We start from the raw sequence: 13,329 nt of genomic DNA, 5'->3' as shown, positions 1-13,329 counted from the left end.
TGTTTGGAACCAGGATCCCTTTAACCATAAAATGCATTTCATGGACTCATTAGTACACATTTATTTTATGAACATAATCCAACTATTTACATATTAGTCTTATTATGCAAATGTGTAGAATAATATTCTGGCTATTTATTAAAGCCACAGAGCTCTTTTTATACCTGAGCTTTCCATAAACAGACCACATTAGGTCCAACTTATTAGGACCTATTATATGCTTAGGTTAAACCCATTCAAATCAAGTGATGAGTTAGACGAGCTAATAATTATAAGACCTTAATAATTAATAAACTAGCTTTCATAATGGTGGATTGTGATGTGCTTGTAGAAAAGAAAATCACAGACCCCTCGATTATGCTTCAAGGACCCCACATTGAGAACCAGTGTTCTATATTAATGATGGTTGATGACAATTTTTTTTATTAATCCCTATGAGAGCCTTGTTGCTCAGAATGATTATTTATGCAGGTTGATTTGACTTGTAAAAGCAGGATTGTCATTCAGACTTTAAATGGAAAACAAAACACTGGGAATTTTAAGTCAGTTTATTGTTACTCTGTTATTAGAACACAAATAAGTCATATTATATGACTACTTCCAACACTGTCAGATCTGAAGTTCACTCATTCTGCCTCCTTGCCCTGGAAAGAAATAAAAGAAAATACATAAGAAATATTAGTTTGAATCACAGAAAAAGATGGTAATGAAATACCTGTAAAAAAAAAAAACACCCTGTATTGTAGACTCTGATTGAATGTAGAACAATAGAATACGGTAGAGCACACCTCATATCTATAATCAAATGTCAAGTAAATTATTTTTATTTAAAATAGAACATACTTTTCCAATATCTCTGCTCTTGGCTCTCAGCTTGTTGACCTGGGACTCGGCGATGTCAGCACGCTCCTGAGCTTCCTCCAGCTCGTGCTGCACTTTCCTGAACCTGGACAGGTGAGTGTTGGCCTGCTCCTCCTGTGATAGTGGAGTCAAAAGTAATACAATGCATCTGCTTAGTACATTACTCAAACCGCTTTTATTTTTTTTTAGTTAATTTAGGTTTTGCTGGCTACTTTGTCTTCTGTGGCATTGCATTTTACATTTTAAAAACTATGGTGCATATTCTGAAATTAATTCAAACCATATTCATAATAATGCCTTGTTCCAAATTTTTGGGTCATTAATAACTTACAGCTTCCTCAGACTGTCTCTTGTAGGCCTTCACTTTCAGCTGCAGTTTGTCCACCAGGTCCTGCAGTCTAGTCACATTCTTCTTGTCCTCTTCAGTCTGTTCATTTAAATATTAATAATAGCTTTGAGTTATGTGTTTCTTTTATTTGGTAGATATTATGGATGTTTTGTTCAACTTGGAATGTACATTATATATTATTACCTGGTAGGTGAGCTCCTTTACTCTCCTCTCATATTTACGGACTCCTTTAATGGCTTCAGCGCCACGTCTCTGCTCAGCTTCGACTTCAGCCTCCAGCTCACGCACCTGTAAAAGAAATGTTAATTTTCAAATGCAGGTTGTAACCAAAACATCAGAATATCTCAGTTACTGTGTTTTACTTCACAGAGTGTAATATAACGTACCCTAGCTTCCAGTTTCTGGAGCTGCTTCTTTCCACCCTTCATGGCGAGATTCTCAGCCTCATCCAGACGGTGCTGCAGATCTTTGACTGTAACCTCAAGGTTCTTCTTCATCCTCTCCAGATGAGCACTGGTGTCCTGCTCCTTCTTCAGCTCCTCTGCCATCATGGCAGCCTATATTGAGAGAAGAATATGTATTTAATGCATGAAAGTTTTTTTAAAGAATGTTTTTTTCCCCCCAAATGGTCTCTACAGTAAAGTTTAAATAATTGTGATTCTGTTATTGAAGTTACTCACATCGGTGATGGCCTTCTTTGCCTTCTCTTCAGCATTTCGTGCCTCCTGGACTGTGTCCTCTACCTCACTCTGGATTTGAACAAAATCTGCCTCAAGCTTCTTCTTGGTATTAATAAGGCTGGTGTTCTGGAGTGAAATGTTTGTTTAGACTTTTGATGCATTTCATTTCATTTCATATTTCATATTTATATTTTTATATAAATATTTTATATATTATATGTAGCGTTATTATTTATTATTATATTATATATATAATATATATTATATATATATATATATATATAATATTATATATTATTTTTATCAATAACATGTTGAAGCATCTTTCCTACCTGAGAGTGCAGCAGTGCCACACGCTCACTGGCATCAACCAGCTCCTGTTCGGCCACTTTACGTCCTCTCTCTGTCTGCTCCAGTGCAGCTCTGAGTTCCTCAATCTCTGCCAGCATCAGGTTATTCCTGCGCTCCACCATGGCCACCTGCTCCTTCATGTCTTCCTGTCCTCTGAGAGCCTCATCAAGGTGCAGTTGGGCATCCTGTAGGAAATTTAGAGACCATTTACTTTTTTTTGCCCAATACCAGAAAGGACAGTAACAAAGACTAAGAAATACCGTGTGCATTAAACTACCTTGAGCTGTCCTTGGACATTCCTGAGCTGTTTCTGGGCCTCAGCAGCCTGGCGGTTGGCATGGCTCAGCTGAATCTCCATCTCATTCAGGTCTCCCTCCATCTTCTTCTTGACCCTCAAAGCATCATTCCTGCTCCTGATCTCAGAATCCAGAGTGGTCTGCATGGACTCAATCACCCTCTGGCTGTTTCTCTTAATCTGCTCAATCTCTTCATCCTTTTCAGCCAGTTTTCTGTCTATTTCACTTTTCACTTGCGTGAGCTCCAGTTGAATACGAAGAATCTTAGATTCCTCATGCTCAAGTGTGCCCTAAAGAACCATGAACATAACACAGATTATTTAATATGCTCCATTTTCTAGATTAGATTTTCATTCTAATAATAATGAACTACTCAATATATATTTTAGTACCTCAGCCTCTTCTAGGGCAGTCTGGATTTCTGATCTTTCTGACTCCACTGTCTTCTTTGCCTTCTCCAGCTCATGGATGGTCTTTCCAGTTTCACCAAGTTGTTCAGTCAGGTCAGAAATCTCCTCTGAAATATTTTGAAATATCTTTTTGAGTAACACTATTGATATTTGTAAAAAAAATAAAATAAAATACATAAATAAAAAACATTTTTTTAAGCTTAAGCATAATACATACGCTGCAGATTCTTGTTTTCTCTCTTCAGGGTCTCCAGATGGTCCAGAGCTTCCTCATATGAGTTCTTCATCTTAAAGAGCTCAGTGCTGAGAGAGCGAGCCTCTTTCTGAGCTCCTTCCAGTTCAGCCTGACTTTCCTCATACTTCTGCTTCCATTCTGCCAAGACCTGAAAGTGACGATATATAGACCAAATAAATGTATAATCATTATGTATATCTATGGATAAAGGAATTGCTTTTCAAACAAATGTTCACCTTGTCAAAGTTCCTCTGCTTCTTGTCAAGGTTGGCAGCCAGGGCATTGGCTCTCTCCACATCGATCATGAGGTCCTCCACTTCACCCTGCAGTCTCTGCTTGGTCTTCTCCAGAGAAGCACATTTGGAGTTCACAGCTTCAATGGTTTCTTCAGCCTCTTGGAGCCTCTGAGCAAGCTTTTTCCTTGGTGCATAAAAAAGTTTTGTTGACATCTTTAGTAAAAATGCTTTAAGAGATTAATTTTTCCATGCAAACATGTCTTATGTTGTCTTTTCTTACTTGGCCTCCTCAAGCTCCTCAGTACGCTGAATGGCATCAGTCTCGTATTTGGTTCTCCACTGAGCCACCTCACTGTTGGCCTTGGACATTGCACGCTGAAGCTCAGCCTTGGCCTCCTGCTCTTCCTCAAACTGCTCTCTGAGCAGATCGCAGTCATGACGAGCTGATTGGACAGAATGAGCCAGGGCGTTCTTGGCCTATAGAACAAATCAGTGTCATACAATTGATTTGCACACAGAACCTTTAAAGTTTTTAAAACTATGCGTTGTCTTACTGCTAATAAATACATACTTTCACTTCCTCTTCAATCTGTCTCTTGAGCTCCTCAATCTGTTGAGTGTGGGCCTGCTTGCCTCTGGTCAGTTGAGAAACAAGAGCTTCTTTCTCCTCTAGTTGGCGTCCAAACTCGCCTTTCATCACAAAATAAATTGGCATTCTGGTTATTACTTTCCTTTATCATATTTGCTTTTTTCTTTTTCTATATTGTACTAGTATGTGGTTTTGTTCTCCTTAGTGTTTTATATACTCACCATTTTCAGTCTGAAGTCGTGCTCTTTGCGCATTTAAGTCATTAAGTTGACGCATGTGTTCATCATTCCTGGTTTTTAGGTCGCCTACTTGGTCCTCTAATGTACGGCACATCTTCTCAAGATTAGACTAGAAAATCAAAGTGGTTAATGTTTTTATTATCATTATTATTATTATTATTGTTGTTGTTGTTAGTAGTAGTCGTTGTAGTAATATTATAAATCAATAATCAAGTTTTTGAAGTGTACATTTTTTAGGATATTTTCAAGAAACTTGCCTTTGATTTTGCCACAGCCTCCAAGTTACTTGCTAGATCATCTATCTCCATTTTATATTCGCTCTTTTCCTTCTCCAGCTTCTGTTTGACACGCTGAAGGTTGTCGATCTGCTCTCCAAGCTCAGCAACACTGTCAGCTTGTTTCTTGCGGAGGGCAGCAGCCGTGGCTTCGTGCTGCAGAGTGGACTCTTCCAGATCACGACGCAGTTTCTGGAACTCGGCCTCACGCTTCTTGTTCATCTCAATCTGAGCAGCAGTGGCACCTCCAGCTTCCTCTAGCCTCTCACTGATCTCCTCAAGTTCCCTGGAGAGATCAGCTCTCTGCTTCTCGACTTTAGCACGAGCTGCACGCTCAGCCTCAATTTCCTCCTCCAGCTCTTCAATGCGAGCCTAAAGTGTTTTCAATGTAGCGTAAATTATGCAGTTTAGCTTTACTTCATTATTCTGCACTGAGTTTTTCTTGTAACTCACCTGAAGTTCTTTGATCTTCTTTTGCAGTTGAGCACCCAGAGACTGTTCATCTTCAATTTTTCCAAGTAGCTGGCTAACCTCAAAATCCTTCCTGTAAATCAGAAAAGCACCATTCGTTATTAAAATATAGTGAGGACAGAAAATAAAATTAATTTTGAGTACACTCACTTCTTGATCTTCTCCTCAGACTGCTGCTTGTCGTTCTCCAGGTCCATTATGGACTCCTGGGCCAGTTTCAAGTCACCCTCAAGCTTCCTCTTGGCTCTCTCAAGGTCCATACGCAGCTTCTTCTCTTGTTCCAGAGAACCCTCCAGCTAAATTGTACAGAAATTAGTTAATTTATAATAAACAATAAGACGTAAATGGTTTGGAAGTGCAAAATGTATCCTTACATCATCGACTTGTTGCTCAAGTTTGGACTTGGCTTTGGTCAGAGTGTTGACTTTGTCTTCTTCTGCCTGGAGATCATCCAGAGTCTGCTGGTGTGCCTCTTGGAGGGCTTTCTTTTCTTTGGTTAATTTAACAATAGCTTCATCTTGTGAGGTCATCTCTTCAGTAAGGTTTTTTACCTATGAATAAAATATTTACTTTAATTTTCCATATTCACTCTAAAAGATATATATTATACATATTATAAAAATATAAAAATATAAAATACTGAGTAAAAGTTTAACCTTGTTCTCAGTGGCATGTTTCTCCTTTTCCACTTTGGCCAAGGTGAGCTCCAAATCATCAATGTCCTTCTTCAGCTCAGAGCACTCATCCTCCAGTTTCCTCTTCTTTGCAGTCAGCTCAGCGTTTATTTCCTCCTCATCCTCCAGTCTCTCATTTGACTCTTTGAGTTTAGCTTCAAGCTGGATCTTGCTCTTGATGAGCCCCTCACACCTTTCCTCAGCATCAGCAAGGTTTTCTGTTTCCTGTTGAATCAGATAGCTTATTATCATGGATTTATTTATTTATTTATTTTACTACTACTACTACTACTGCTAATAATAATAATTATTATTATTATTATTTATCCCCCCTTTATTTACTCCCTACTAATTTAGTCTTGGCCAATTCCCACCCACCAGTTAGGTCTCCCTGTCATGTGGCAGCTGCCAACTGGGGAAGGGGAAGGCCATCATGTGATGGCCAGCCAACCACGTGTTTTTGAATTGCTGCTCATGCTGCATCATGGGGCGGTGTAACACACTCGCAGGAAAGTAATAACCACCCCTTGAGCATGCATGAGCTCACAGACACATTATTGGCTAGTGTAGCTGTAATCACTAGGGAAGAGAGAATGCCACACCTCCACCGAGATTACAGCCAATTTTACTTTCTTGGACTACCAGCCACGGATATCTGTGGCATCTTCAAGGTTTGAACTCACAATCTCTGGACAATAGGGCAAATGCATCTCTGTTGCACCACATGGGAGCCCCATGGTTTTATTTTTAATTTCCCTGGTCTACAGAGCTAGATATCTGCATGCTAGGTAGGTTTTAAAACTTACAGATGCCACTTGCAGTTGCAGGTCATTTTTCTCCTGTAGCAGAGACACCATCTTCTCCTCAAGCTCCTTCTTCTTGGCCAGCGCCTTTGCCAAGTCCTCTTTCATTTTCTCAAAGTCCTCCTTCATGGCAGCCATTTCCTTCTCAGTCTCTGCACTCTTGAGAAGAGGCTTGATCTTGAAGTACAGCTTCATCCATGGCCAGTGTTTCACATTCATGAATGAGCGGATGTTGTATTGGATTGTGAAGATGGACTCTCTGTAAAAGGATTATTCAGGTTGGTTTGCTGTATCAAAAGTAAAATTTATTCACGGTCATGTGAGTATCATACCTTCTCTCCATCATCTTGATAAACTCCTTTCTCATTAGGAAACCACGGCATAAAGCCTGAGTCATTGTCACTAGCTCAGCTAGTTTGTCATCACGCATCTCTTCAAGAAGACCCAGGAGACCAGCTTTGAAGAAAACCTGTCAAATTCTTAGGTTATTTAACTTATTTCTCACTAGATTAATTAACAATGCTATAATTTATCTAACTTACTTTGGTGTGTCCAAACTTGTACTGGGTGTGGTCCACATCTATGGAGCCTAGGAGTTTCTCTGAAGCTTTCTTGTTGTCAATAAACTGTCCCTCTGGGATGACACTGGCATTCAAGACTTTGTATCTGTTTTCAAATTTACAACACAATTAAGACATAAGAACTGCAGAAACAATACAAATATTGAGCTGCAGAAACTAAATAAATGACCTCTGCTTGAAGTCACCATAGAGGATTCTGCTGGGGAATCCCTTTCTGCAGATTCTGATACCCTCCAGCACACCATTACACCTCAACTGGTGGATGACCAGATGATTCTCCATCAGACCTAGAGTAGATGAATTAATCAGTGTCCTACTACATCTTTAACATCTGCAGATCAGTCAACACCAAAAAGGGATCAACATACCTGGAGTCTTAGACTCATTGGGAATCAAACAGCGTACAAAGTGAGGGTGAGTGCTCCTCAAATTGGTCATCAGTTTGCCCAAGTTTTCCTGTGGTTAGGCAATAATATGCAAGTTTTCATTTGCAGAACTCAGTTTATACACAATCATATACACCATTCTCAAAGATAAAATGTTTCTTACCCTAAACAGAGCAGACACTGTCTGGAAGGAGCCACCCTTCTTTTTCCCACCTTTCTTTCCACCACTCTCGGCTTCATGGAAGATGGAATTAGAATTGATAGATTCTTTTATTTACTTTATGCATTTAGCACCACACATGCCATAATTAATTCTTACATTGGACCAATGATTTTAGATGTTGTTATTCTGTAGCTTACGTGATGCTTGCACTATGGGACTACCTCAACGAATCATGTATATTTGTTAAAGAACTAAGAATGCCAAAAGCTCATGCTTATAATTATTGAATTTATAGCTTTTAAAATATAACAAGGTAAGTCTTACCCTCAGCGGATGCATGGCTTGCATATAGGAAGCACAACAGTTTGTTTGCTGACTTCTGGTACAGCTGCACAACAGAGTCGTTCAGTGGGTCCTTGTTCTTGTCCAACCAGCCGACAATGTTGTAGTCCACGGTGCCGGCGTAGTGCACCAGGGAGAAGTGAGCCTCAGCTTTGCCTTTGGCAGGCTTTGGTTTTTGAAAGGCAGCACTTTTTCCAAGATGCTGGTCATGAAGCTTGTTCTTGAAAGATGTGTCTGTGGCCTTGGGGAACATGCACTCCTCTTCAAGGATGGAGAAGATGCCCATTGGCTGTTGGTGACAGATTTATTATTTTTTTTCATGAGTGATCACTGCTGTATTAGTTGTGAAAGTATGAGTATTTCATTAATGATGTTGATGGTATTACTGACACCACAACAACTTACCTTCTCAATAAGCTCAATGCAGGCAGCCAAGTCCATACCGAAGTCAATGAACTCCCACTCAATACCTTCTTTCTTGTACTCCTCTTGTTCCAGCACGAACATGTGGTGGTTGAAAAACTGTTGCAGTTTCTCATTTGTGAAGTTAATGCAGAGCTGCTCCAAGCTGTTGAACTGTAAGAGACGTGTTCATCATGTTTATAATGTCTGTATAACCCATGAGCATGACAGAAGCATTGATATTTTTTCTTACATCGAAGATCTCAAATCCAGCGATGTCCAGCACGCCAATGAAGAACTGTCTTGGCTGCTTTGTGTCCAGCATCTCATTGATACGCACGACCATCCACAAGAACATTTTCTCATAGATGGATTTGGAGAGGGCCATGACGGCATTGTTCACCTGAAAAAAGTAAACAGATGTGCATGTCTTCATCTGGCAGTCACTTTTATCATAGAAGAAAGATGGGATCCAAGCACACATCTGAACATTTGGGGGTTAAAGGCATTGCTCAGAAGGCCAGCAGTGGTTTGAACTCACAAATTTCTGATTTTCAGATTTCTTTCTCGCTCAGAAAATTAACCACAAAGCTACCACTCCTCCAGAGAGGACACATTACCTGAGGTACAGTCTGGCCTTTGGTCACAAACTCGTTCCCGACTTTGACTCTGGGGTAGCACAAAGCTTTCAGCATGTCAGCTGAGTTCAGGCCCAGAAGATAAGCGATTTTATCAGCCACTATTAAAGAAAGACAGAAACTAATAAGTTGAGCCAGTTTTGTTTTTGACCACTGTATTCAACCTATAGTGAATCCATCATTTACCCTCAGTGCCATCAGGCTCAGCCTGCTCCTCCCTCTGCTTCTGCTTGAACTTCATGTTGCCATGATGCACCACAGCACCCGTCAGTTTGTAGATGTTAATTTTCTCATCAGAGCTGAAGCCGAGGATGTCGATGGCCGTCTGTTGTGAGGAAGACGATTAAAATACAACTAAATTTGAACATTTGACATATGTATCTTGAAGAGTTTAGAATGTATGCTTACATCTGTGGCAATGAACTCCTCAACATCATTGATGCTCTTGACTGTGATTTCACCCTGGCTGATCATAGGGTAGTCATAGGGGTTGGTGGTAATGAGCAGAGCCTCTGTTAAAAAAAAAAAAAAAAGATTCGTGAAATTATTTCAACATAGTTATAAGCTTGCAAAAACTTGAAAGCAGAGATGGCTGATTAGTCTATAAAGTCTACAGTAGTTTAAATAATTCTTATGATTTGGTAGTTATATATCTGAGTGACCAGCTTGTCTGAGCCTTAAATGGAAAGTATAAATTACTGTTATCTTCATACCAAGCAGCTCTGGCTTGTGTCCAGTCATGAGCTGGTAGAAAATGTGGTAGCTTCTCTCAGCAGACAGCTGGAAAGTGACTCTTGACTTTTCCAGCAGATCTGTTCATGCAAAATATTATTTTGTTGACCCCGGCTATAATAATTTACCAATATATACGATACTGCTAATGAGTATAATCTACTATTTTATATCGGAATCTTACAAGTTTCAATGTCAGCAGAGGCCAGCTTTCCTGTGGTCCCAAAATGGATTCTGATAAATTTGCCCTAAAATGAGAAATCATTGTATTAGTATTTTATTTGACTGCTGTCCCCTGCAATTTAATAATGTTTGATGGCCAGATATGCAAATGCATTTCTGTTGAAACTTTGATGAAAAAAAAAAAGGATACTTACAAAACGAGATGAGTTGTCGTTTCTGACAGTCTTGGCATTACCATAAGCCTCCAGCAGGGGGTTTGCTGCAATGATTTGGTCCTCCAGCGACCCCTGAATAAATTGAGAGTTGCTTAGAAGAGGTGCCTGAACAATGAGTGTCAATATGCACATAATAAAAAATCACCTACCTGCATTTTGCCAGGCGTAGGCTCTGCCTTCTTCTGTCCAGATACCGCGATTGTCGCAAAGTACTGGATGACACGTTTGGTGTTCACAGTCTTTCCTGCACCAGATTCTCCACTGGGAATTCACAGTAGAGGAAGTAGAGGAAACAAAAAAAAGGCAGATATTTTTCATGTGAATATATGTACTGCACTCTTACACACTCTCTTTCTAAACACACACACACACACACAACCTGATTGTTAATCCATTTCTGCACTTACGTGATCAGGATAGACTGGTTCTCCCTGTCTGCAAAATAAATTTGACTGAGTGAGTTTAAGTCATTTCTGTGTAGTTTACTTAAAAGATTTGTTTTCTGAAAACAAAAAAGTACCAGTGAGCATGAACTGATAGGCGTTATCAGAGATGGAGAAGATGTGAGGTGGGGCTTCAACTCTCTTTTTGCCTCTGTATCCAGTAACAACGACAGCGTCGTACACTGGGAGCCACTTGTAGGGGTTCACAGTGACGCAGAACAACCCTGAGTAGGTCTGAAGGAGAGTCATGAGAGTCAGTATGCAGTATTACATTACGCTTTTTTATCTTAATTTTTCAGAGTTGATTATGTGTCAAACTTACGTAGATCATCCATGCTGCGTAACGCTCTTTGAGATTATACAGCACAGCAGGTTCGTTGAGGTGGGTCATCATGGCCATGTCCTCAATTTTATCAAATTTTGGAGGGTTCATGGGGAAAATGTCATCTTCCTTAACTGTAAGGGTCTGTAGGGGAAAAAATTGTAATTTGGAATGAATATCATCATATGAGATATAAAAAATACTTGATGGGTTATAAGGTTGGCGTTTGCTTCTTTGAAAAGAGAAACTGATTTACTTACTTTCCCACATAAAGTTTTGACGGTGGCTTTGCCACCCTCTTTGCTTTGCAGAACCCCTTTGAGGTACATTTCATTGGGCTCAGAAACGAAGTATGCTGTTTTGGCATCAAAAGGTTTGTTCTGAGACTCGATCCTCTCTCTTTCTGGCTTCCGGAGGTAGATGGCCGCCGGGCCGAAACACTCCATTTCTCCGTCACCCATTCTGTGATTTTACCTTCTAGACGACCACGATTATAGAAAAATATAACCAGTGTTAGTTTTATTGAAAAGCTTTGTTCAGTTACAAACTGAAATTGAGTTTCCTCAAATCTTAATAGGGGTTTTTAATGAACTACTGATGTCACAATGGATTAAGTAATAAAATTTTTTGTTACACAGTTTACCTTTGTCCCTGCACCGAGAGAAACGTGTCCTGTTGTTGCTGCTTGGCGATGCTGAATGAAAAAACAAATCAAATTTTTAATTGGTTAAATTAATCAATAACATTGTTATTAAGTCTTTGGAGCCAGTGTGTTTTCATTGTCACTCACCTTTCCTGGGTGCCTGCCGATCTTCGGGGGAGTATAAGACGGCTTCTTATATAGAGGGGTAAATGTTAAGTCAGCAAGGCTGGTGTGCTCTGTATGGGCATGCTCCGTTTAGGTGTGAATTTTTTCACACTTGACGCCTTCAGTCACGTATGACATTGACCTTCGGATTGTTATGTTCATGTTTTAATCAGTTTCTTTAAATCAGGTCTCAATTATTACTGCACTTTTTAAGTTGAGATGTTAAGCCCAAGTGGCTTCAAATTGGCCTCAGTGCAAAATTTTAAAGTAAAGATTAATACATTTGTTTATAAAGTAATGTAATGTCAGTGTGTTGAAGGATAATTTGAAAATAAACTGCCAAGACATTGTTGAAATTTCTTAGTATATATTTAAGGCTCTGATTTGTGGCCAGGCTTCTCTTGAGTGAATGTTCTGATGGGTATCAGTTACTGGAGTGCAGACATTGTTTAGATCTTATATGGATCTTAATCTCTTTAATGCACCTTGGCATTAGAATAGAGCTCAGTATAACTGTGGAGAAGCTCTCAGATGTCACTGGCACACTGCACCAAAGCTCTTGGGAACATTTCTTATGACAAAGAAGGAAATGTAGGCACAACAGTTGTCATTCTGTAATAATCATGATATTTATACCTCAGCAGTCAGAGCAATGTTGTGTAGAAGACTTAAAACAAAGAATTAAACAATATATTCCTTGTGTTCATTCTGTAGTGTGGTGAAACTTTAGAAAAGCAAGAATTTATGAATTTGAATTTATTCTCAGAAAAAATATAATTTTATTAAGGGAATCTAAATGATCTGTAGTATTTATCATCCATATAGTCTTAAACAAATGATCGAAACAGGTCTACACTTAAAATTTGGTATATGGATATTTTTAGCATTAAGTGTCTTACTGAAGGAAAAAAAGTTCCACTTTTCCACTCTTTATTAGGATACGAGAGGCTCTTAAGTCAGCCCTTCTTTTAGATAACCTTGACCTTTTCTCTAAGAAAGCATTTCTTGTCTCCAATGACCAGATATATGATTGAACTGTCAGTTGTGCATACTGAGACATTATTAAAGCCACACTACAGACATAAGGAGGATATACTGAGATATTAAAAACTCAATTACAATAAATGTCATAGTGTTACTTGATCTTTTGTTCCTGGAGACTGATGGTTATTTAGGATTAAATACAATAATATTTGATACTTATTTGTTTGTCGGGGGATGCTTTGGCTTTTGATAGAGCACAGTGTAATTCTCTGAAAATAGAGTGTTACTGCTAAAGTAATTTACAGTGTTTTTGCAACATTTCATGTTGTCCTGTAGGAAGTCCGAGCTCTGCTCATTCATCCCCAAATGCTGTAGGAACTGTCTTCTACTGATTTGTAATTATTTTCTTGTGATATAGATGTTCAGCTAACAACATAAGAGGCACTGTTAACATAAAGTTGGAAAGCTTTAAAGTGTGTACATGTTAATGTGTAAAAATGTGGCCTGGGCTGCTCCTCTGACCCATTACACACTTGTTATACATGTTAACAAATTAACATGTATATGCTAAGCCCAATGTTTATAGAGTACTATTAACATCACCGTTAATGTCATATAATGGGCTAGAAGAGAACTAGTGCAGAAATTAGCAAGAATAACA

The 13,329-nt window shown here is 39.1% G+C and overlaps 1 protein-coding gene across 1 annotated transcript; it reads right to left on the bottom strand.

The window, feature by feature from the left end:
* Nucleotides 1–533: 533 nt before the first annotated feature.
* LOC117599903 (myosin heavy chain, fast skeletal muscle-like) lies at nt 534–11,687 on the bottom strand. The gene is made up of 41 exons (XM_053227137.1): nt 11,667–11,687; nt 11,520–11,570; nt 11,137–11,353; nt 10,877–11,020; nt 10,632–10,788; nt 10,519–10,546; nt 10,261–10,372; nt 10,091–10,183; nt 9,898–9,961; nt 9,695–9,793; nt 9,390–9,493; nt 9,168–9,306; nt 8,964–9,082; nt 8,597–8,746; nt 8,347–8,517; nt 7,924–8,230; nt 7,600–7,670; nt 7,419–7,506; nt 7,220–7,337; nt 7,012–7,135; nt 6,802–6,938; nt 6,473–6,728; nt 5,649–5,891; nt 5,367–5,543; nt 5,143–5,288; nt 4,975–5,065; nt 4,504–4,893; nt 4,229–4,355; nt 3,990–4,108; nt 3,699–3,895; nt 3,419–3,602; nt 3,165–3,330; nt 2,930–3,054; nt 2,519–2,827; nt 2,223–2,426; nt 1,891–2,016; nt 1,597–1,767; nt 1,394–1,498; nt 1,193–1,288; nt 844–975; nt 534–644 (listed from the first exon to the last, which is right to left on the bottom strand). The coding sequence occupies exons 3-41, from the start codon at nt 11,335–11,337 to the stop codon at nt 627–629; spliced, it is 5,808 nt and encodes a 1,935-aa protein (XP_053083112.1). The 5' UTR covers nt 11,338–11,353; nt 11,520–11,570; nt 11,667–11,687; the 3' UTR covers nt 534–626.
* Nucleotides 11,688–13,329: the final 1,642 nt, after the last annotated feature.

The sequence above is a fragment of the Pangasianodon hypophthalmus genome, chromosome 20, assembly GCF_027358585.1.
Source record: "Pangasianodon hypophthalmus isolate fPanHyp1 chromosome 20, fPanHyp1.pri, whole genome shotgun sequence".
NCBI lineage: Eukaryota > Metazoa > Chordata > Actinopteri > Siluriformes > Pangasiidae > Pangasianodon > Pangasianodon hypophthalmus.
The sequence above is the reverse complement of the archived record's forward strand: the minus strand, read 5'-3'. Positions and strand labels throughout refer to the sequence as shown.

Coding starts and splice junctions, on each gene's coding strand:
- LOC117599903 (XM_053227137.1), bottom strand. CDS start 11,337: ATGGGTGACGGAGAAATGGAGTGTTTCGGCCCGGCGGCCATCTACCTC. Junction 1,768..1,890: donor CAAAGAAGGCCATCACCGAT/GTGAGTAACTTC, acceptor CTCTCAATATAG/GCTGCCATGATGGCAGAGGA. Junction 976..1,192: donor AGAGACAGTCTGAGGAAGCT/GTAAGTTATTAA, acceptor CCACTATCACAG/GAGGAGCAGGCCAACACTCA.